Source organism: Schistocerca cancellata, chromosome 3 (genome assembly GCF_023864275.1).
Source record: "Schistocerca cancellata isolate TAMUIC-IGC-003103 chromosome 3, iqSchCanc2.1, whole genome shotgun sequence".
NCBI classification, from domain to species: domain Eukaryota; kingdom Metazoa; phylum Arthropoda; class Insecta; order Orthoptera; family Acrididae; genus Schistocerca; species Schistocerca cancellata.
In genome coordinates, this window is record NC_064628.1 from 430,801,089 (window position 1) to 430,826,305 (window position 25,217).

Consider the following 25,217-nt stretch of genomic DNA (forward strand, 5'->3'; position numbering starts at 1 on the left):
TGCAATTGAAGGCCATCGTAATATGCACTGCTGTTCTAAGGACCAGATAACTTCCTCCTGAAACTGTTCAGACTTCAACAGTGTATATGACAGTCAACAATACTGATAAGCATTTTGTTCATTGTAACGTCACAGCGTTTTTCCGATAGCGGCCACGGGAGGACAAGTGCAATAATATCGTGGTTGTGTAGTATTGCAACCTGATGATTGTGTTTCAACCCTACGTCGCCATACAGGTACCGGTGACTAAAAGACAAACCACGACATTAACACTACTAACAACGTAAATCCTGCAGCGCGCTGTCTGAAATCATTTCTCTTCCTATGACGTTGGGTACCGATATGGTAAAGTTTCTTTCGTTCACACTGGCTCAGCTTTAACTATTACGACTACGCTGTACGTATAAGTTTTACAGTGGTGCTAACAACATTTACGGATAAGCTATGGCGATTAGGATCGCGGCTCTTTTCTTTTCTTTTTTTTTTTTTTTTTCGCCGAATCTTCATTGCGTTCGTTTCAAACATGTTACCAACCACACATTTCATAAGCTAGCTATTTTACTGAGAAGTTAGGATAACAACCAGCAGTTAGTTATACTAAAGGCCGTAGGTATCGATATCCCCACATACGTTACATCCCCACTCCGTTAGAATTCACTACGTGGCGATAGGAATGTATCAGTAACGAGGCGGAAATGATGTTACTGATACACGATTTATTGAACAAACACAATATACGAAACACGTCCACTCATAGGCACAGATCAGAAGGAATTAGCGTCTTTGTCCCGTGTAAAGATGAGTTTTCGCTCGCCAGCGATGCACGTAGGTATCGATAAGCCCACAGTGCTATATAAGGTTCGTCAATAATGCCAGAGAGAGAGAGGGAGAACCCAATAATATTCTGTTACTGGATTATGTATATCATAGGTTGTAAAATACGATTTGTAATGGAACGAACAAGTTAAATCAGTAACGACCAATGAAGGATTTCGATTTGTTAGAAGTCTTCTGGGAGATTGCACTACGTCTGTAAAGGAATTCACGTGTCTAGAGCCATTATTTCTACAGTATTGTTCCAGTGTTTCGAGTTCTTATTAAGCAGGCAAGGTTACAGGCAACGAAAGAATATAGAGCTACACTGCCAGTATTGAAAGTCGTCGCTCAGTAAACACGAATTTGCAACGATGGTGGAATCTTTGCAACAAACGCGCTGTTGTTCTCGGCAAAATGTTTGTAAGAAAGGCGAGATTGTCCTCGCCAAAACCAGTTGTTAAATTTTCTGATCTGTTTTCTGGGAGAACTGTATAGCCACTCTCCTCCCACGGTCTTTTATCGTGAAAAGGGCTCATGATAGCCGGATAAGAAGCATTCAGGCGTGCACAGAGGCATGTGGAGCTTTCTGAACACGAGAATGTTGTAGGACCAAATATCGCTAATGTTGTTAGAAAGTACTTTCTGCCATATATCGTAGAGTGGCTTGGGGAGCACACAGGATGAATCACCTAAAATTTGCACCGCAAACATTGCGGAAAAGGTAAGTGCTGCCGATGTGCTGCTTTCACGGAATGGACTGGTAATCGGGGGCTCGTATTGTTAGCCAATAAAAAGATTGTAATAAAAATTTGAAAGTGGATTTATTGATTAACACTTTTTATATGGAATAATGTCTGTTGACATTAACAAACGAAAAGTAGGGTAAATTAGAATGTCAGTAGTGTGTTTTGTAGGATTCTCGTGCAAGACCTTTCCGAGATATCGTATTTTGAAAAGTTCCCACATCGACTCTTGCACAATACCTGTGGTAGCACACACTAAAGAACAACACAACTGCGCACACTAGTTACGTGGATTCAGAAAAGTAACGAGACAGTTGACCATTACAGATTGTGTTCAATGCGACCACCGGCAGTGGCAATACACTTCCAATCTGGTATGGAACGACTGCTGCCACGTGCTAGCATTTCAGCTGATACGTCCGAGCAGGCTGCAGTGACACATTGCAGATGAACGGGTTTAGTTAGTATGTCCTTGTAGACAGCGTCTTTCAGCTTTCCCCACAGAAAAATGCCTACAGGTGCCAAATCTAGGGAACGGGCCAGCCAAGGCATAGGGCCTCTGCGTGCAATCCCACGATTTGGTAACAGTTCGTGAAGGCATGCTGTAGTAATTCGTGTACAGTGTGTTTGGACAGCCATCATTTTGATACCACAGGTTCCTCCTGGTCTGCAGGGTAACGTCTGTTAGCATCCGTAGAAGGTGGTCTGTTAGGAGGGTGGTCTGTTAGGAGGCTGCGGTACTTGGGCATGTTCAGTCTTGCGTCTGTGAAATACTGTCTATGAGCTGATGGTTCTCTGTCCATGCCATGGACGCTGACGTTCAAGCTGACGACGCCAACAGGGATGGTCACCAGACCACTAGCGCGTACTTCAGCGGTTTACGTGGCCATGAATGGTAAATGGTGCTTCTCCATTAAACAAGATACATGGTACTCCGATGAGCCAAAACATTATGACCACCAGTTTCATAACGTGTTGCTCCACTATTCTACAAGTCTTTGACAGTATTCCAGAAGTGTGTGGTACTGCATTTGTCTACGCACAGGTCACGGAAACCCCTCAAATTACGGGATGGTGGTTTACGGGCACGCAGCTGGCGCCGGGTATGTGTTCCAGGGGTACAGATCAGGCATATTTGCTGGCCGAGACATCAATGTAAGTTCACCATAATGCCCCGCAAACCACTGTAGCTCAATTCTGACCTTACAAAACGGATAGCTTTCCCGCTGGAAGACGTCATCGCCGTAGGGGGAGACTTCAAACATGAAGTAATGCAGGTGGTCCAAAGCAATATTCACATAGTTCAATACTGTCATGATGCCTTCGATTAACACCACAGATCCCATTGATGCCCAGCTCAGTGTACCCCATAGCGTGATTCTTCTCTCACCGGCCTGCATCCGTGGCGCGGTGCATGTTTCGTGCAGCCATTCTACTGGATGACGGCGTGTAAGGACCCAGCCATCGAACTGGTGTAACAAGAAATGCGATTCATTCGACAGGCGACACGTTTCTATTTACCCATGGCGGAAACGCAGTGATGCTCTGCCCACTACTAGCCGACGATGTCGCTGGATCTCCACATCACATGCAGGTATCGTGTGATGCGGAGCTCTAAGTTCACAATGGCCTTTGAACGGCGTGCTCCGAAACACTGTTGTCTGCACCAGAATTGTGCTCCGTCGTCACAAAAAATGGTTCAAATGGCTCTGAGCACTATAGGACTTAACTTCTGAGGTCATCAGTCCCCTAGAACTTAGAACTACTTAAACCTAACTAAGCTAAGGACATCACGCACATCCGTCCCCGAGGCAGGATTCGAACCTGCGACCGTAGCGGTCGCGCGGTTCCAGACTGTAGCGCCTAGAACTGGTCGGCCACTCCGGCCGGCTCCGTCGTCACATCTACCACAGATCGCTGCCTAACTTGGATTACGAAGTTGGGGATCCTGCAACCTCTACGTTGTCCGTTAAGACGTTGTCGTCCAATACACATCGCCTACTTACGTCACTGTCCTTTAGCCACTTAACCATAGATGCTGACGACAGCAATACACCAGCAGGCGACCAGCTTCGCCGTTTGAGAGATTCTTGTTTCCAGCCGCGGCGCCACGACAACGTGCCCTTTGTCAAGACCGCTTGTATCACTGAATTTCCAAATCCATCGCCCATATCTTCGCTATAATGACAGCCCAGACCATTATGTTCCGCTTACATTCTTACCTTACAGCATCAGGTGCCCGCTACACCACCAGTAGGCAGTCAGTCTCGCAGTAGTCTATGGTCATAATGTTTTGGCTCATGAGTGTATATCTGGAGAATCCGGTCTTAATGCCCATGTACTGAAGTTAATACGGGTCTCATAATCGTTTCCATGCAGCTCTTGATGGAGGCAGACGTGGTAGGAATGGAATCCACCACCTGACACGCCAAAAAAACCCTTTACTACGCAGTGCTTGGCAAAGGGTTCCCACAAGCAAAGGGATCGATGTAACCTACTGTATGGCTCAGTTATCTCCCCCTTAAAGGAAAACATTTGGGGTGGGGAGGAGGAACGAGCACTGGACGACAGATTCAAGGGACGACCTGCGATTCAGCAGCTTGATTACTAAAGCTAAATTTGAACTGAATTAAATGCGCACTGAGCTGCCCCTTGGCGTGTGGCCCACAAACCGTGTGAGCATTTTTGCAGTAACCCTCGGCTCGACTTTACTCTGCACCAAAAATATTTTTAGAAAAAGCATATCACTCAAATTTAAGCGAGGCAGAGCACCTGATCCTACGCTCTCGTGTTTAACCTCTCATACGACAGCGTCGTGATGCCACTTTTCAGCAGAACAATGCCCGTTGACATGTTTCTCCAAGAACCGTCTCCATTATACTAAGGATATGCTCGCGCCAGAAAGATATTCACATCCGTCCACGACAGAACTAGTGTGTGAGACCTTGGGCATCAACATAGTCCCAGTGCCATTAGCAAGCATATCAGGGACCAGTTACCACAGTTGTGGGCGACCTTGCATCTGAAGAAGACAGAACGGTCTTAAAATAACCTTCTCAACCGTATCGGTGCATGCATCCTGGGTAGAGGGGGTGCAACGCCAAATTGAGAAGTGGGCTCATAGTGCCAAGTTTTTTGAAAATTTTATTTGATATTGTGATCCTTAAAATCACATCACTTACCCTGTTACATCAATGAAGTTACGGAAATTTTTTTTAGCACGATAGCGTCGGTTTTTTCTGTAGTTTACAATCGATGTTCTTAATTTCATACCGAACTCGCAGTAACGTGCAAGCGACCAAGCGTTTGTTGAGAAAATGCTCTGATGGTGAACAAGAGAGAAGAGAAGTGAAGTTGCAGTTGGTAGGGTGCACCCAGCGACAGGACCCTGGCCTCTAGGTCTTACGAAGGCGCCGAGGCGGATTAGGGGCCTCGCGAGCTCCCAGGAGAGCAGCCGGCCAGCAAGCCTCGCCCTGGCGGCAGCAGCAGCAGTGGTTAACCCGCCGCAACCAGCTCCAACCTCGCCGCCAAACTTCTGCCCGCCGCTCGGCGCTGAGGCTCTTCAGCGCGGTCTCTAAAGAGCAACTTACAACTGGCGCGGCCCGCCCACGGGAAGGAAACAAACAACCACGGCGAGCTGATATTAGATAGCGCCGAACTCGTTGTATCCCAGCAGGGCCGTTACACTGCTTGCTACAGTGGGTCAGCATCTGCAGTAACAATGCTGTTATAGAGATTCAAGTGCACCGCAGGGGACTGGTAAGCATAGTAGATTAATTCCCACAGTAGCTAGAAGTATGCCTGCTTCGTATTGAGTTTTGTGACTGACAACACGTAGATTTGTGAGAGCGACGGAAGCATGCATTTAATGGCAGATGATGATCCAAGTTGAGTTTTGGCAGTAAGAGAGGAAGAGGGGGGGGGGGGGGGGCGGAAGAGGGCAAGAGGATAGGTGCGGCCTTACAGTTTGTTGCAGTCTCTCATTCTCTCCCCCGTGGCTCTCCCCCCCCCCCCCCCCCCCCACCCCACACACACACACACACACACTCACACACACACACAAATTTAGCTTGAAGTCTCTGTAAGTCCACCTTTATACAGGACAGTTGCGGGTCCACGGCTGATCAATATAAAATGTCAAATCACAAACACCTTCAGCACTCTATATTTCCAATTTTACTTTATTTTTGCTGCCAGTTCCGTTGTTACGCTGCTCTACCTTCAGGCCCTCTTACCGAAGTTCAATCGATAAACAAAGGCATCGCATTGTTAAAAAGAATACCACTGACTGCCCCTACTTCCATTGTACAGGAGGAGGTATTCTTCCTGAACATCGGACAGGGGGCGTGAAGACGGCTTAGTGTTACACAGAAACGGACAGCACAAATAAAATAAAATTGAAAATACAGACGGCTGGAGGCGTTTTTGTTTTGCCATTTTAAATTTAGCTTGATGTCTTCCCCACTTTTGAAATGCTTGAAATGCCCAGATTTATAACGATAACAAAAATTAAGTATGTGTTAATATACTGGTAAAAATAAAAAACTGTTTATATCAGTATTCCGTATATTCAATTCATTTTGAAGAAAAATGGCATTTGGAAAACATTTGACATAAAACGTGACCGGCGGCCGGCCGCCGCAGCGTCTAGGTCCGCACCATCGCGATATGGAGCAAATAAAATGGCCACCTAGATAATTCTCTAAGTCCAGTTACGTGCACAATTTCGCAAAGTTGTAGGCTGCAGCAGTTTCTGGAGCAAGTCTTGTCTTCTGCTCGAGCTGCTGCGCTACGATGTACGCGTGTGGTCTAATGGTAAACCTCGCATTTCTGAAACCAACGCCTGGGAATGGAAACCTCTCGTTACCTTTCGTCTCAACGTAATGGTACGTCAGCTACAGTGTATTTCACATCCTGACACAGCGGTCATAAGAGTTCCGTCCAATAACATTTTTACGACAGGTTTCTTGGCAGACTGCCTCTGAACGCATCATGCATCTGAGCTCTACAGGTCACATTTGCTGGCACGCGTCAGCGGCTGCGGCAACGGCGCTCCAGTCCCTAACCCTTTGTCGAAATCACCAGCTATGACTCATCACTTTTTTTTTAATTTCAGGTTAGCGCGAACGCTATCCCGACTTCCAAAAATTTTGCGCCCAAAGGACGCGCTTTTTTGGGATTTATTTACTAATATTACATCATAACATCTTTACAACAATACATGAACAGAAATGTAATTTGTGAGTAGCAGTTCAATATTATCAGTATCGAAATCCTTTAAAGAAAACAGAATTAAAAACAAAAAACAATTGAAAAGTTTGACAAATTTCACAGAGTGCTTTTGGTAACAATCCTTGAAAAAATATGTATGAATTGTGAAATTTAAACAAATTGAAATAAGTGTATCATGTAATAAAGTAAAGGAAAATGGAAAATTCTAATGAAAAATGGGAAACAAAATGGATACTTCTAACGAAGGTATCCACTGTACCTGAAACATCCTCTGATAGCCATACAATAACGCAACTGATAAACTGTTTGCAAAATGTTCGCTGTACTTCGGTGAACGGTTCAGTCGTTGATGACTTTCCCACAGGTAGGCCATATACTGCACTGCATCACTCTGTTGTAACTCAAAAATAGCGTATGCAGTGTGACCCAGTAGCCAGGCCACGGTGTTGTTCTTCGTTCGTTCTTGGATACAGTTTAAAGTCAGGAAAGAGAATCCACGTTGGTGTCACCCTGGAAGGTGTAGTTTGGTTGATAAGCCCTACCATCAATCGGCATAATTCCGATACTTCCCACACGTAGTGGCACTCTATACGGTGGTCTCTGGTGTCGACATCTCCACACTGGCTGCATTCGTTCGTCTGACTAAGGTCTATGTCTGCTAGTCGCTGTTTAGTCGGAAAGGTGTCATTGACTACTCTGTACCACAGCAAACTGATGTCCGATGGCAGGAATGGGTTGTTAACATTAGCCCATACGTGCTTCCAGACGACCGTTGGCATCCGTATTTCCAGTTTGTGCGCTGGTGGACAGCCTAGGACAGCTTCATAGATCCGCCGAGCCGACGTATGCACAAAATGCCATATTGTGGTTGAGTGATTCTCTTCCAGAAGTGTCTACGATCTGTATTTTACGCTTGACAGCAACGGAGACAGACGTCTCTCGTTAATATGATGAGTATTGTATTACACAAATATGCAAGACATGAGTGGGTATCAGAAATGGTTTTATAGTTTGTGATCGAATTAAAACACTTCACTACATTATATTCTGAAGAAGATATCTTTCAACAGGGACCGAAACGTCGGCAGTTTTATATACTGACAATGTGATAACGATCTCACAAAAAAAATTTAATGTTATTATAGCTCGTTTTTTATCCCTGTAGAGGCGATTCTTCATGCAAATTATTCTCAAGAATTCATAAGTTTTTTTTTCAAGCCACATGTAATGCCTCTAAAAATGTTATTGTTAATGAGAAAATGTTTAATGATTATTGAATATTACTTTTGGTTATTATCTAGCTTTTTAGGTTTGCCATAGTTCAAAAGTTCAATAACAGAAATTGCGACTGGCGTATTTTAGATGGGTTGGAGCCTATATACGTAAAGTGCCATTCACGAATTTGCCATAGAATTATTTCACTGAGTCTTGTAATTAATTATTGCAATTAATAATACTTTCTACCGTAGGTAGCATGATATAATGATTTTAAAATCAGGGGATGATACTTCTGTGGCTAGTTCTAACACACTACTACGTAAACAGGCATTATAACATAAAATTCCACGTGAAACCTCTCGTAGAAATTAAACAGCAAACAGTTTAGATTAACTTCAATTCTCATTTACTTGCTCTCACACTATTTAACTGAGAAAATAACTGTAATGACACTTCGTTTCACGTACCGAGGACAGCAACACAGAAAATCATTTTAAGTCCACCTACTGGGAAGACACCATAAAACATTAGCTGCGCCATGTCCGCCTAGTCCTGTGAAAGAAGGGCTAGTATTTATTGAGCTGATATGAGCGCTGCTGGAAAGAAAAAGGTTTAAATTCAATTTCGCCGCTTAATAGCGGCGATCTGGTCGATCATGTGATGCTAGATAGTTTTGCCGTCGGCATGCTATGAAAGCTTAAATAATGCAGATATTTAACATAGGGCACACAAAACTACGGAATAAACACACGAAATAACCAGTTTTATACAATTATCTATGTTAACAGTTAATTCATTACATATACGGTTGTGAGACCTGATACAGCTACGTAAGCCGTTATTATATACACAAGAACAAGAGAACCAGAGAAAAAGAAAGGCGAAGAACAAGATGGGGGAGCGTACAATGTCTCCTGTCATTACCATAATATGTCTGTACGCCGTATATCGTCTGTAATTCAGAGTGTTAATAAGTTTTACAAAATTAATTATTTGTGATAATAAGTGTGTCCATACGTCTACATGACGTATTCTGCTAATTTCATACAGTCTCATATAGATTTCGTTGAATAGCATTTTATGACAACATATGGGGACACCATGCACTTTAGTAAATGTTTGTCAATGTGTTTTACTACCGTTGTTTGATTCCTTGGGGTAAATGTATGCGATACGCTGTCTGTCTGTACCTTGCAGTGTATGAGCCATAGCAGTGCAGGAGCACTGTGCGTTTTGAGGTCCACGTATGGATTCCTGGCGAAATTAACGCTGATCGAATGTGATAAATAAGGTATTCTGTTAGGTTCAGACCAAAAAATATCGATCGTTTTTGAAGTTACACAGAATGAAAGGAAATTCCTAACGCCAGAGTTAGCAAACTTCTATATAGGGTGGAAAATTGCCGTTACAGAGGTTTAGCACACAAGAATTATATTAATTAGTATGTTCATATCGATTCCGCTGACATGTGGGTCCTACTTGGCTAATAAATTTCAAATTCGTATTGTTGACTGTTGATAGGAATCCCTCCAGAAACGTTTGTATAATAAAGCAGCTTGATGTTCACAAAGCAAAGACACTATGACCATTAGCACAGCTTCCTGAATCGAGCTTGTAAGAAGCCGTAATGTGCGAAGGCTTTCTTCACAATTCCTTAAAGGATTTCCTCTAGCAATCTGCAATCCCACAAAATAAAAATATCGTTGAACAACTGAGATTATAACCATCAACTAACATCGCCCCCTCATAATGCAACATTAAAGATAAGGACAATTGTTACTTCCCGTAGCCCAAAAATTAAATTTTCTTCCTATGTGTCTCATCTTACGTGAGGATCATATAGACTGAATCATCGAAATGGAAATGATATTCCAACTGAATTTAGCGGAAAAATTCAGTATCACACGCGGAAGTAAATTCACTATTAACGAGTTGCACGATGTTGCCAATTCAAAGCTGTGCTAGGGACAGCTTTGGAGCGAAACGCTTGTGATCGTATTACAGTGCTGTCAGAGAGACCTTTTAAGCTATGTGTGTTTAAAGCCATCCAGTTAAATTTTGTCCACAGTCATCAAATTTCTGAAGATTTTCGGTGTGGAAGGGGGCTGCTACAGCCGATGTTACTTAATTTCAGGGTAGGGATAGCAAAGCTAGTAATATTAGTTTTTCTCATGCAGCACACGGCATGTGAAACAATGAAGTATATAATTTTCCATCACGATTACGATGTCCCTAAAATACAAACTCCTCGAACACTTACTTAATAGTTTGCAACGAAAGCTTACGAGTATATCAAAGAAATAAAACGTAATTACTAATCACTTTTGCCCCACACGTCGCGAAACAGTAAGATTTAAAATACTTTGCATCTCGAAATCGACTATCTACGTGCAGTCTTGTGCCACATAGAGAGAGAATTTCAAGACTACCGGGAGAATGCGGAAATATGTTGGCGGGGATGAAGCCGAGAAGAAACTCAGTTAACCAATTATTCGATGCCACGCTGTAGTTAATTCTTCGGAGGGTTCAGAAGAAAAGAAACTGAAAATTATGTTCATTGACACAAAACTACACCGCAAAGGACGGCAGTGTGCAGTTCCGTGCCTTCATAGGTTTTTCCCCCTTCGGATTATATATATATGTAATACTGTATGTGCTAACTAGCCTCTTCATTGCTTTCGTGATGTTTTGTTGTCTGGTTCCTAATTGATGAAAAGAATCCAAATCCACGTCACTGATGGTTCCTCGAACCTCTCCAGCGACTTTTTTCGTGTTTTGTTACTTGGTACTGGTAAAGGAGACTACTGTGCCTGCTCTCACGGGGTATTGGATTGACGCTGCCAGAAGACTTCCGAATTGTACTCCAAATTGGCTGTCACAGGTGAACCAAGCACTAGATTACCTGGAATTTCCGTATCAGTTTCCGTAGCTATGTAAACAACAGCAAGAAGAAATCTTAATTTATCCACTGCTGTAACACATTCGAACAGTAGCAGTCTACCATTAACAGTTGTAAAACTATACCAGCAACTGTGCCATGAGCAAACTATGGTCGTGGCCACAAAATCGCAGCTATCTATAGCAGTGGCATCAAGTTTCGTGTGAGATGTGCAAGTACATCTGCTGTTGGGTTAGCCTATTCGGGGTCTTGGGTCTGATACAAGTCGTGTAAGATGTTCCTTTCCGTTTTGGTTTGCGTTGACTGTTTTACTGAAAATTCAGGAGAAGTAAGTTGAATTTCTACTAGTCGGTGTCGCGGCTCCAAACGCTGAGGTGCTTCGCCTAATCAAAATGACAACCTACATTCACTTTACTATTGTTTTTCTCTCTTCCCATTCCTAAAGATACAAGAATCAGATCTATTTTTTGGGGCCTCATTCTCTGCAGACATTCCAGGCCCTCGCTTGCTCAATGTGCCGCATCTACCTAGGGGTGATCGTGGTGGCCGCCGGCACCGCCGCTGCTCCACCCCTCGTGAAAACGTGACCACTCGCGGCTTGGCAGTTGGTAAACTGTAGTTGAATTTTCAGGCGATGTTGAATGGATTGGGGTGGGAAATGAGACGGTGAAAGTGGTGAACGATTTTCCTATGTGGCCTGCAAAGTACCTGGTGGCAGAAGAAGTAAAAAAAATGATTCAAATGGCTCTGAGCACTATGGGACTCAACATCTTAGGTCATAAGTCCCCTAGAACTTAGAACTACTTAAACCTAACTAACCTAAGGACATCACACACACCCATGCCCGAGGCAGGATTCGAACCTGCGACCATAGCAGTCCCGCGGTTCCGGACTGCAGCGCCAGAACCGCTAGACCACCGCGGCCGGCAAGAAGTAAAACGAATACTTAATGTAGATGGCAATAGCAATGTGGACACACGATATTTCTGGAATTTTGAGAACACAGTATCTTGCTCTACGCTGCCAGTCCAGATCTAAACACGCTGGATTCCAGTTACAAAAACGTATCCTTCTTGACCAAGCGTAATCAAGACTGCTTGGCAACTATGTTGTCCTAACAGTGATTTGCGAGTAGGGGATTGATATATCCTGCAAACTCAGATTGTTTTTTTTTTTTTTTTTTGTCACCTCGATGAAATATTCTGAATAATTCCCACTTAATGTATCACATAGAGTTAGTTTTTTTTAGTAAAAGCCCTTATTGCATAAGCTATCCCTACTCTCATCTTTCGCCTCGCAAGCTGTGTACCTGAGCTATGAGTATGACAATGTGGTAGTATATACTGTACCAGTGTCTTGTCCATATAGTTCTAAAATTCTCTATTTTCAAAGTTATAGCTCTTTCTAGATCAGTTCCAATTTTGTTGTAATAGCTGTGTCTTATGAATCCCCTTCGCCCTACTTAATTTGATCTGTCAATTGTCACAGGTAAATGACGCCCCTTAACCCTCCAAGTCAAATGTCCCCAAATGTCCCCTGGCATCGTAGGAGGTGCCATAGTCGTCTGCTTCGCGAATAGCACATTATATCACCAACAAAACAACAGAAATTCTCTGAAAATATTCTAAACAACTGTCGGCGAAACGAATTTTTATTTTGTTCGCCATTTTGGTATCAAACAAGATGGGAAACAGTACGGAAGCAATGATAAAAAATTTTAGTACGCATTACATATGCTAGATCTGGAGGTGAAAAATTTATGAAAGTGTACAACTATACATTTACCGTTTATTCTGTTTCGCTTCTGCTTCATTAGTAATACATTCAATTTTATTTTGTAAATCTACAACTAGGCATCGGTGTATTAGTGTGTTATCAGAGTAACTTCACATTTAGGTGCTTTCCTGATACAGTTGTGCATAATACAAGCCATACATAAGTACAGTCCGTTCAATGTCAATAACGTGTAGCACATTAGTGATTCCAGCTTTGGGCAAGGTCGTTTTGCACTCACTTTCAGTTTTGTTATAATAAGCTTTCACAGCAGGCCTATCAGGATACGTGTGAAATTCATTTGTACTTTCCTCTGTTGTAATCTTTTGTCCGTTTGAAGCGTTATGTTAGATCGACGTTTGGTAGCGTAGTTCTACTTAGGGCTGGCTGGAGCAGGTTGTGGATAGAAGTGAGGGCATTGTGAGCTCCCATGAAGTTTTTCATTTGGGCCTTGTCAATATTTCTGACGGGAAGCACTGCGATCGTTCACTCTCTTTCGGTATTGACGCAAAGTGACACTACTATACTCTCGCTGAATTATTTGTTCGTACTGATGAAGTAATCAAGATATTCACAGCATTTATATGACATCTAAACTGTAAATATAATTTTTCGACCCTAGTAAGGTCATTCTACGCTCGAAATACAGCTGATTTCGTTTCTCGTGTTACGGATCGTCTGCATTAACTACCACCAGAGCAATGGCAGAGAACTGAAAGTAGCTTTGTCATGTTACCTCCGTGGCACCATGCTTGTTTCGTGATCTGCAGCAAGGATAGCTGCTGGTTCAGATCTCGTTTGCCTGTCGATGTGTTTGCTTCAGTTTTTGTCAATTTCTTCTGCAGATAGCCAGTGTGAAATTTACTAACGAAATGCTGAGAAAATGTTCGCATTGCGCCAGCTGAACGATCAGCCAATTTTTACTTATTTTTATATTTAACCATCAACGTTATTCTGTGATACAATAAACTTCTTTCATTATTAATATGTTATTCCGGAGGAATGGAATATTGGATGTTTCGGCACGCTGAATATTCACATTTACCACTGCGTCTTGTATTCAGGTCAATAGGAAAATCCTAATAAGAAAAAAGGACAACGGAAGGCCATGATGCAGACAGAACTTTGCAACGATTTTTATTGACTAAACACCGTGATGACAAATAAATTCGGGTCGCAGTATATTACTCAACAATCGAATACATAGTATGAAGTTTGCCACTGCTACAGATAGCTACGAATCTGTGACCACGAGCATAGTCTACTCCTGGCATAGCTGATGGTTGTAGCCTTTCAACTGTAAATGGATGATTATGTTTGATAATTTTGTTCTGACTCTGTTCGAATGAGTTAATGCCAATACAGAAATAAATCTGGTTTACAAATACCAAACAACAAAACAGAGAAAACACATGGGAAGATTCGAAAGATCCATTAATGACATGTAGGAACTTTTCGATTCTTTTTATCTTTTAGGGACCAAACACGAGGGGAACATTACGAAAGCAATGAACAGGGTAGTTAGTATATAGCAATTTGGCACCTCTTGCCTGATGACACGGGACTTCAGTAACCACCTTCCACTTTGGGTAGCTTCCAAAATAATCCGTTTCGGTGGCTTAAATCTCACTGAATACTTTATCATTTTCGATGAGCGTTAGTTTCTCCAGGAATCCATATTTGGACCTCAAAATGTGCAGTGTTCCTACACTGCTATAGCGCATACACTGCAAGGCATTCACACAGTTTGTCACACACTTGCCAGCCACTGTTCCGAAATAATGCAGCACCCAACGACATACTTGTATCTGTCGTCCAAGCACAGCTCGCCTTGATGCCCTGCCAAGATGAAGCTATTGTCTGTTACGCGGGCGGCAGCTTTGTGCACTAATAAGCATCTATGTGGGCAACGGTAACTTAATCTATGTGGTAAAATTTTCTAAAAAGTTGTAGAGCCCGCTTGTAGCCGCGTATTGTGGAAACAAGGTACAACCGGTTTCGCGATGGTGAATCGCAGCTTCATGTTAAATTTGGCTGGGTTACATTAAGCAACTAAACCAATATGATCTCCCAACGTTCTCTAAGACACATATTCATGCATAATCAGTGCAATGAATCTTCGACGATCCATCAGTAATTTAGCTAACACTGGCCCAGATCAGAATATCCCTTAGTAACGACCCGTAATTGTCTGATTATTGAAGACTCTTTCAACATCCATTGCATTGATGATACCAGGATACGTGTCTTATAGATCGTTGGGAGATCATATAGGGTTTAATGGCTTAATGTAATCCAGCCAGATTTAACCAAAAGATCCGATTCATTATTGCGAAACCGGCTGTACCTTTATTCTACAATAAACGAGAATTAGCAGCTGCAAGTGTACTCCACAATTTTGTAGAAGATTTTGCCACAGAAAATTATTATTTTAACTTCGTGTAACAAGTTTTACACGCTGTATACTCCCAGATCACCTACAATATTGATCGTGTATTCTTTCTACTGTTACGCATATGCACGGTCTCGTATTACTATTTGAATGGTCATCAGTGTGTGTGTGTGTGTGTGTGTGTGTGTGTGTGTGTGTGTGTGTGTTCTGTTATAATTTGTTTGAATAAGGAGAGTCATGTATAGAGTAGTATGGTTGCATAAAGGAGAAAACATAGAAAAGTTTTAGCGGTGCTGATCGGAAGAGATGGTGTGCCAACTAGAGAAATTTCTTGTTTACATTTAATATGAAACTATATGCTCGCAATTATTTAGGAAGTGCATGGTTCGCCAAATTATTTAGGAGCTTAGCAGCTATCTCTTTTCAGTTGTTTTCTTGTAAATATTATAAGTGTTAGAAACATGAGTAGTTGTTTTCTATTGCTTATCCTTGAGTGATCTGTTCCTCACATTTGTACTCTTTATATCAGACGTCAAATATCCCTTAGTATATCCCATTTACTTCCGTTTTAAGTATTGAACCGCTAAATTCTGGAATAGATCTGGTTCTGCTATTATTTCAGGGAACTTGTTCATACGGAGTTATCGGTTTGCTATGAAATTTTTGCGCCTTGTCTTCTGAAGATATCTGATATTCTGAGTGTAGTGTGTGCCTTTTTGTGGTTATACGAGGGCGTGCTGAAAACTAATGCCTCTCAATTTTTTATTCTGATCTCAACATTGGAAAAAAAAAGTCGCAGCAACATAGAACGAAAGCTGATAGGCGTGTTTCTATATCTGAAAGATGACTTCTATTCAAATTTTGCGCCAGTTGCACAACTCTGGCTCTAGTAGCGCGACCATGGGGATTCAAATCATGTTTGCTCTAAATACAAGCTGCAATGGTCGTGAGCGTCAGTTAACCTTTCAGGTTCGACCGGGGTGAGTTGATGGTAGTCAAGAATGCCTTTAAGATGACAAAGACGCCATTATCAACACTGGTGCATCATAACTGCATCTGCAGTACCACTTCGAGAAGGGCGCCACAGTGACACAACGAACTGTTAGAAATCGGTTACTCCAAAGACAGCACCGAGCCAGGCCCCATGAAAGCGTGTATCCCACTGACTTCAAACCACCACCATATGCGACTTGTGTCAAGCGCTAGCGCATTAGAGGCAGGGTGTAAGTCTGTTGCGTTTTCTGGTGAAAGCTAATTATGTCTCGATGCCAGTGATGGTCGTATGTTGGTTTGAAGGACGCCATTTGAGTCCAGCATGCAACCTGTCTGCGTGCTACAAATACTGAACCTACACCTGGAGTTATGGTCTGGTGTCTGATGCCGTATGATAGCAGATGCACCCTCGCGGTTATTTAACACATTCCGACTGCAAATTTGTACGTCAATCTGTTGTTTAGACCTGTTGGCTGCCATTCATGAGCAGCACGATCACCAGATCTGTCCCCAATCGAGAATGTATTGGACATCGTCGGACAACTCCAGCGACATCGACAAACAGCATTCACCGTCCCTGTATTGACCGACCAAATGCAACAGGCGTGGAACTCAATCCTACACAGTGACATTCGGCACCTATACAACACACATGCACGTTTCCATGCTTGCGTTCAACAATCTGGCGGTTTCTCCAGTTATTAATGTACCAGCGTTTCACATTTGCAATGGCTTATCTCGCACTTGGATTAACCTGTGATCTTGTAGTGTTAATCATCTAAATATTCTGCCTAGCCAAATGCATTCCCGAAATTTCGTAATTCTACATTAAATATTTTTTGGTGTTGCGATTTTTTTTTCATCAATGTATGACATGTTATGTATATTACTTGGCCGACTTACCCTCTTGACGCAAGTTGCTACCCTCTGCAGGTAGAGTGCTCCGAACTGTAGCATATAACATGGCGGTAGTTTAGGTAATCATATCAATTGGTGAGAAACTGAAGCACGAATTCGAAGAGTTCGTCTACACTTTGAGCACCGTCGCCTTCAGCATGACAACGCCAGAGCACACACGAGTGCTGCAACAATCCATCTCTCGGGTTCATTGGCATCGATTATCCTCCATCGAGTCCCAAGTTGGCCGCATACGATTTTAACATGTTTCCAACACTTGAAGGACACATCCGAGGACTTTATTTTGATAGTTATGAAGCGGTGCAAATAGAGGTGAAGTTGTGGCTCCGTCAACAGTCAAACATTCTACAGTGGCAGTATCAAATAACTGGTCTCTCTTTGGTAAGAAAGTGTTCGTCGCTAGGATGACCGTGTTGAGATAGAAGTATGTAGACAGGAAGAATAAAGATGTTTGACTGTTAATAATATATTGAGAAATAAATACGTAGACGTGACGATCAAAAATGTAGAATGTTAATAACGTTTGTATTATTTGAACAGATTTAAGAGTTTCCACATAAAAAATTCGGATGTGTTACTTTCCAGCACACCCTAGTATCTCATCGAGAACAGGTTTCCTGTTTCCTCTTTTTGACCCCGTGTTTATGCTGCTCTCATGTCTCATATTCTTGTTTATCTGGTATTATATGCTTGTGAGCGTGGTGGTTGTGACTGATTTAAGTGGATTTTTTGACATGTTTTTATTAGGTCACTTTCTTGTCTGTCTGTTCGGCACAAATTTTGCAATTACTTTTAAACTCACTTCCCGATGATCTACTGACTTCAAACTTCAAATATAGCTCGGAACAGGATGATACTGCGCTACTAACTCGTTACAAATTTTCCGATGGATTTTAAATTAACCTTCCGATGGTCTAGAGACTTGACACTTTCAACATAGTTGAGAAGTGGAAGACAATTCAATGTTAACTCTCTTTAGTGTCTGGTGTGTGGTGTAGGGTACTTTGTGTACCCCGTTTGCCTGTTCCAGCCGCGAAAGTTTCACGGTAAGAGCGATTGCTGGTAAGCATCAGCGTGAGAGTGAATCTCTCTGATTTTTACCTTTTCTGAGATATACGTAGAAGGAAGCAATCTACTAGATGACTGCGGTGAAGAGAAACTTAAATAAACATGAAATTTACCGGTCTCTCTCGTAATCTCATCAAAATGTTGGAACTCACTTAACACATTTCACAGATACACAAGACTAAAAATCAGAACACAACTATATAAATAAAGTACTTTTAAACAGAACAGAACTAAACTGTATCACATGATTTCTCCTAGCCCATACATATTGCTAAACCCATGCAGAGAGCCCTGGAAATTTGTGTTTGTCAATTTTTAATAGTTATTACAATACTTGTAAACTTGAAGTAGGTGATAGTAAGGAGTGAAGAGAGCAGCTGTCGTTGAGAAAAATCACAGGAAAGTTCATATCCTTTGTAGTGCAATAGAATTGTTAGTTACTCGGGTGAATTATTTATGCATCAGTTAGTTATTGTATCCGCCACACGTTTTTCGTTTTAAATTTTACAATTATTGTCATAGCTATTTGAAAATCAATAGCACAATGTTTCAGTATTGTCTTTATGGCATTAGGAATCAGTATGGGCTAGGAAAATTTATTTTACATTTTTAGTCCGTTTTGAGAACGTGTTTTTTTAAAATTTGTTGTTAAGTTTCATTATCAATTTTTCTCTGTATCTTCTTTTGTACGAACCATAACCAATGCGCAGTGATGGTCCATGTGGCAGTGTGCATTTGTACGAGACAAACTTAAAGTAGCAAGTAGTGTGTGCCTACATTTTATGTGTTGTTGCTTATTTACATTCGAATATACAGCAGGCACTACGTAAAGTTCGTGGATAAGCGCAGGCGACTGCTGTGCGACTGTAAGCTTTGGACAGATTTACGGATTCTTCTGGTATCAAGACGCCACGACTAAGAGCTCCTGTGTTCTCTGTGCAGGTCTCCTTCTTCTCGACGAGTCCGGAGCTGAGCAACAAGCAGCGCTTCGAGTTCTTCTCGCGCACCATCCCCTCCGACCACTACCAAGTGAAAGCCATGGTAGAGATCGTGCGTCGCATGGGATGGTCTTACATATCAATCATCTACGAAGAATCCAATTACGGCATCAAGGTAACTAACTTACGCACTGCGCAGTATCGCCTAGTGTGCGCCACATACACACGCCGTTCAGTCACTTTAATTTGACCACCTGTCAGGAGCCTGAATAACCACCTTTTACAGCACTGACTGCTGAGAGACGTGCAGAAAGGGAGTGAGGTGCTGGAAGATAGCGATAGGGATCTGGAGCAATGCCGACTCCAGCGCAGTGGCCAATGTGTGAAGTTTGTCGATTGAGATGGTTTCAGAGATTCTCGATTCGGCTTAAATCCGGAGAGTTTGGTGGCCAGAGTAGTAAGGTGAAGTCATAACGGTTCTCTTAGTACCGTGCAATCTGTTTGGCTTCTTGCATTGTCCTGCTGGAAGAAGCCACTGTCTCAAGGAAGTACAGACTGCATGTAGGGATGTCCATGGTCCCCAAGCATAGATGCATAGTTGTATTGATCCATTATGTCTTCCAGGATGACGAGATCACCAAGGGGTACCAATAAAACATTCCTCAGACCATAACGCTTCGACGATTGCTGCAGGTTGTTTCATGCTGTTCACGCCAACGGCCATGTGTCCGATGGAGCATAAGACAGCGTTCATATGGGAATGCCACCTGCCGCACTCAGTGGACATCCAGTTGCGGTTCTGGCATGCAAATTCCAGCCGTCGTCGCCGATAAACAGCAGTCAGCTTTGGCGCATGAATAAGGCACCTGCTGCGGAGGCTAATATGCAGCAACGCACGCTTAATGGTTGCCGAGGAGACACTGTTGGCAGCCCCTTGGTTCACCTGGGCGGTCAGTTGCTCAACAGTTGCACGTCATTTCGTCCGCACACAACTTCGCTGCCGTCGTTCACCCTGTCGGTTTTAGCCAGCGCTATTCTGCCATTTAGGGTACACTTAAAGCACGGCGGCACGCTAACAGTTCAGAAAGTTAGTCATTTCGGAAATACTTCCATCCTTGGTCCGAAAGCCAATCATCATACCATTTTGGACGTCAGATAAATCGCCCCGTTTCCGCATTACGACAACCAGTGCACTGTTTTCCTCTTCTTCTCCCCTCCCCCTCCACCCCCGCGACACAGTGAACTCATCCCTTTGGTCTTAGAAGCGTGCACGTACAGTGCGAGTTGTCTGCGCCCCCTCTCCCTCCCGATACGCTTTATACAGAGTGAGTCACCTAACGTTACCGCTGGATATATTTCGTAAACCACATCAAATACTGACGAACCTATTCCACAGACCGAACGTGAGGAGAGGGGCTAGTGTAATTGTTTAATACAAACCATACAAAAATGCACGGAAGTATGTTTTTTAACACAAACCTACGCTTTTTTAAATGGAACCACGATAGTTTTGTTCGCACATCTGAACATATAAACAAATACGTAATCAGTGCCGTTTGTTGCATTGTAAAATGTTTATTACATCCGGAGATATTGTAACCTAAAGTTGACGCTTGAGTACCACTCCTCCGCTGTTCGATAGTGTGTATCGGAGAGGACTGCAACATACTTCGCTTTTCTACAGAATGATCTGCTAACGTTGCTCGAAAATGTTCCACTGGAAAAGCGTCGACGTATGTGGTATCAGCATGATGGTGCACCTGCACATTCCGAAATTAACACTAGGCTGACCCTTGACAGGATGTTCGACGGGCGTTTCATAGGACGTGGAGGACGCATAAATTGGCCAGACCGTCCTGGTGATCTTACACCTCTGGACTTCTTTCTGTGGGGTACGTTAAAGGAGAATGTGTACCGTGATGTGTCTACAACCCCAGAGGATATGAAACAACGTATTGTGGCAGCCTGCGGCGACATTGCACCAGATGTACTGCGGCGTGTACGACATTCATTACGCCAGAGATTGCAGTTGTGTGCAGCAAATGATGGCCACCACATTGAATAACTATTGGCCTGACATGTCGGGACACACTCTATTGCACTCCATAATTGAAAACGGAAACCACGTGTGTACGTGTACCTCACCCCTCATGGTAATGTACATGTGCGTCAGTGAAAAAGACCAATAAAAAGGTGTTAGCACGTGGACGTAATGTGCTGTTCCAGTCTCTTCTGTATCTAAGGTCCATCACCGTTCCCTTTGGATCCCTACGTAATTCGGTGCTCTCCGATACACACGATCGAACACCGGGGGAGTGGTACTCAAGCGTCAACTTTAGGTTACAATATCTCCGGATGTAATTAACATTTCACAATGCAACAAACGGCACTGATTACGTATTTGTTTATATGTTCAGATGTGCTAACAAAACTAACGGGGTTCCATTTAAAAAAACGTAGGTTTGTGTTAAAAACATACTTCCGTGCATTTTTGAATGGTTTGTATTAAACAATTACACTAGCCCCTCTCCTCACGTTCGGTCTGTGGAATCGGTTCGTCAGTATTTGATGGGGTTTACGAAATATATCCAGCGGTAACGTTAGGTGACTCACCCTGTATACCTTCCATTGCTAGTGGTGCCACCTGCCGTCTGTGAGTGGTCATTGCGTTTTGACGTCGAGCATAGGCGGTGGTCACATTAATGTGGCTGACCGTGTATTACACTTATTAGCTGCAGTCAAACATGTGGTAAATCTAGTGTCACATCCTTTTCCCTACGTAATAAATGTTGCTCAGGCACTCGGACGGTTTTGCTATCGCTCTGCTACACCGTCTTACCAAACACTGTCGTTCCTCAACGATCTGAGTGAAAGATACTGCTCCTATAACGGGTATCAAGTAACCATTAGCAGTTTCAGTAGTGTTAAGAAAAGCAATTTTTATCTTTTCCAAAGAATTTTATTTGTTCAGTCATATTAATTTTATCCGTTTCAAAGTAGTCCCCCTCTGAACCGATGACCTCAGCAGTTTGGTCCCATAGAAACTTACCACCATTAGTCCCCATGAGATTTTAAAAACATATGCTAGCCCATTTTTCAATCTTACAAAAACCTTTTGAACTCTGTCATTGAGGAAGTCTTTAGCTCCCTCTCAGCTATGCGTTTTTGATCTCAGACGTCAGAAATGATGACGGCTAAGCTACGGAGTAACTTTTATTATAATCTTATGAACTTTATAAATTTAATCGATGGAAATGTTTTGACACTTCACGCAATAATGGCATAAAGTTAATAATGAAAGAGATAACGGAAAATAGAAATTAACCAACAAATCAATTAAATCTTGAGAAACATTAAGCTTATCTATTGCGGATATTTTATAACCCGTGACTGTTAATTGAATGTAAATACATAAATATACAATTTTTATATAGCACATGCTGGATACTATCAAAGTTTCGCTGTCACAGTGTAAATGAATACAGACTGTGGCTGTCAAACTGGAAGGAGACAGATGGACACTAACGAAAAATGCCGCCCATACCGTCGAAAGCCAGCAACCAGCAGCTAGAAATAGCGATGTAGCTTCCAGTAAACCATCTGAAGATGAACCTGAAAAGGTTCGAAAACCGGTTCATGGAATGATAAATAACTATTCTGAAAAGTGACTGGTTGCAGTTTTATGTGTTTACATTCTTGAGAAATTTTCACGAACATCGTTCGTTCGTGTGATTCGATGCTGGAGGTACCTTGTGGCTGGGTATTCCTTAGACGCTGAGTCCATGGGATGGGATGCCTCGTTCGCCCGGTTTCTGCAGCTTTCTTCACCAGGCAGATTACAATAATTTCATATTTGTGATGAGGTAGTTTCCTCGACGTTACACTTGCAATAAAGGAAAGGATCTCCGAGTGCCTCGAAGACTTCTTATGTAATAGGATCCTGTACGTTGTCCTCGATGGCGAATATTCATGAGAGACAAGTTTATTATTAGGGGACCCTCAAGGAAATGTGACAGAACCGCTATCATTCTCTATATGCATAAACGATCTGAAAGGCAGAGAGAACAGCCATCTGCGTTTGTTTGCTGATGATACTGTGGTGTGCGAGAAGGTGTCGTAGTTTACTGACTGTGGAGAATGTAATATGGTGGACAAAATTTCTAGTTGGTGTGAAGAGTAGGAACTTGCTCTAAATGTAGAATAATGTAAGTAAATGCAGATGAGTAGGAAAATACTGCTATATAATTCTCGAATTCAGCATTAGTATCATGCTACTTGAGAGTCACGTCGCTTAAATATCTAGACGTAGAGTTGCAAAGCCGTATGAAACGGAGCGAGATAGTAGTGAGGCAGGTGAATAGTCGACTTCGATTTATTGGGAGAGTTTTAGTTAAGTGTGGTCCAACTGTAAAGAAGACTGAATACAGAACACTACCGCGATCTATCTTTGAGTACTGCTTGAGTGTTTGGTATTCCCACAAGGTCGGATTAAAGGAAGACAATGAAGCAATGCAGGGTCGAGCTACTATATTTGTTATCGGTGGGTTCGACCAACATTCAAGTATTACGAAGATGTTTCGGAAAATCGAATGGAAATTCCTGGAGTGAAAGCGATGTTCTTCTCGAGGAACACTATTGAGAAAAATTAGGAAGCCGGCATTTGAAGCTGACTGCAGAACGATCCTACTGCAGGCAACATACATTTCGCTACCACGAAGATAAGTAAGAGAAATTAGGGCTTGTTCGAAGATATATAGACGATCGTTTCGCCCTCACTCTAATTGCGGGTGGAGCAGCCACGCACTATTCGGCGGCTTGCGGAGTATTTATGTAAATGTAGAATAGATGCACGTGTAGATTAAAGTCTGTGACACGAGCCTGTGATTGGGCTGTTGGCCTGACTGCGGACCGCCTTTCTTCGCCGCGACAGTAGCAGTGGAAGGGAAGTGGGCCTATCGCCACAGCCGCCTTTTACCCCCGAAAGAGATCCATGGCACTCATTTGGCAGCAGTCGGAGTGGATCTGGAGCTACCCTGGAGGGAATGGAACCAGGAAAACTCCCGGCCACGATCCGAGATCGAACCTGGAACATCCAGGGTTCTAGTTGAGTGCTCTACTCGTTATACCAGCACGGTCACACGCGTATAATACTGCGTAATGAATAAAGTTTACCTGCAGTTATTTACATTGAAAGTAACACTAATTGAGAGTAAAAATTTCGTCATAAAATACACTCGTCGAAGGTAATTTACTCTGACACGATTTTCGCCTTTCATACTTTCACAGTGGCCCTGACAGCTTGTTATTTACTTTCCATACATTTCACGGAGCGGAAAACATTTAACAGAATAGTAAACAATGGAAAACAATTTAATTGTCTCTTTTTTTTTAATGTTCACTCTGAGGCAGGGTGTTAAACGAAACACATTCGCATAGTGTCAAATATCTATGTCCAATTAGCATTCGCAACAGTACTGCTACTTTTTGTCAGGTTCTATCTCTGCTTCCATTCGCATTCTTCATACGATGAACTTTTCACTTGTTCTTTTATTCTTCCGTAACCAACAGAAGCCTTCTGTTTGATAATGTTAGGTTGGTGCATAGGTTCGAAGCATTTTTATTTTGCATGTCGGTATTCCTGTTACTAGGCGTTTACCTATTTTCAGTTTTTTATCTGAAGTTCATTCTTGATATTTGAGTTTACATATTGTAATTCTGTCATTTGGAGATAGTGAGTGGAGCTGAGGACGCTATAATCCGTTCATCATAAGAATAAACCTGATGTAAACATTGCAACATGTATTCTGCTGCGTTGGCTGGAGCCTCGTTGGAGTTTCGTTTCACGTGGGACTGCAGCCAAGCTGTCTCGAGTACTGTCAAGTACGATAATAAGGGTACGTTTTGTGCTGTGCGTTACGCACACATAGACAAGGGGAATGCCTCAGACACGACCAACCAATTCGGCTCAGATTTAGCAGGTCGCTTGTGTACAACCTAAAACGAAGGAATCTACGATATTTTGGATCAACATCCCCGCATTTTTGAGAAAATCACCCCTAAAGGTTATGACGAGCAATCGACTCAAAATTGGCGGGATCGATAGATAATTGTAAATAGAGCATTTTTCATCATCAGGGTACGCAAACGCAAACTTTTCCAGAAATCGAGGAAAGAAACATTTACAACTGCCGCTTCTGTACCCACATGGTAAACGCTTTTCGCCGACA

General features: G+C 42.6%; 1 protein-coding gene across 1 annotated transcript in view; it reads left to right on the forward strand.

Moving 5' to 3' along the window:
* LOC126176735 (metabotropic glutamate receptor 4-like) overlaps positions 1–25,217 on the forward strand; it is an 848,202-nt gene that overhangs the window by 309,259 nt on the left and 513,726 nt on the right. The window contains exon 2 of the mRNA XM_049923904.1: positions 18,995–19,165. Coding sequence (XP_049779861.1) covers positions 19,091–19,165 — 75 coding nt within the window. The 5' untranslated portion in view covers positions 18,995–19,090. The remainder of the gene's footprint in view (positions 1–18,994; positions 19,166–25,217) is intronic.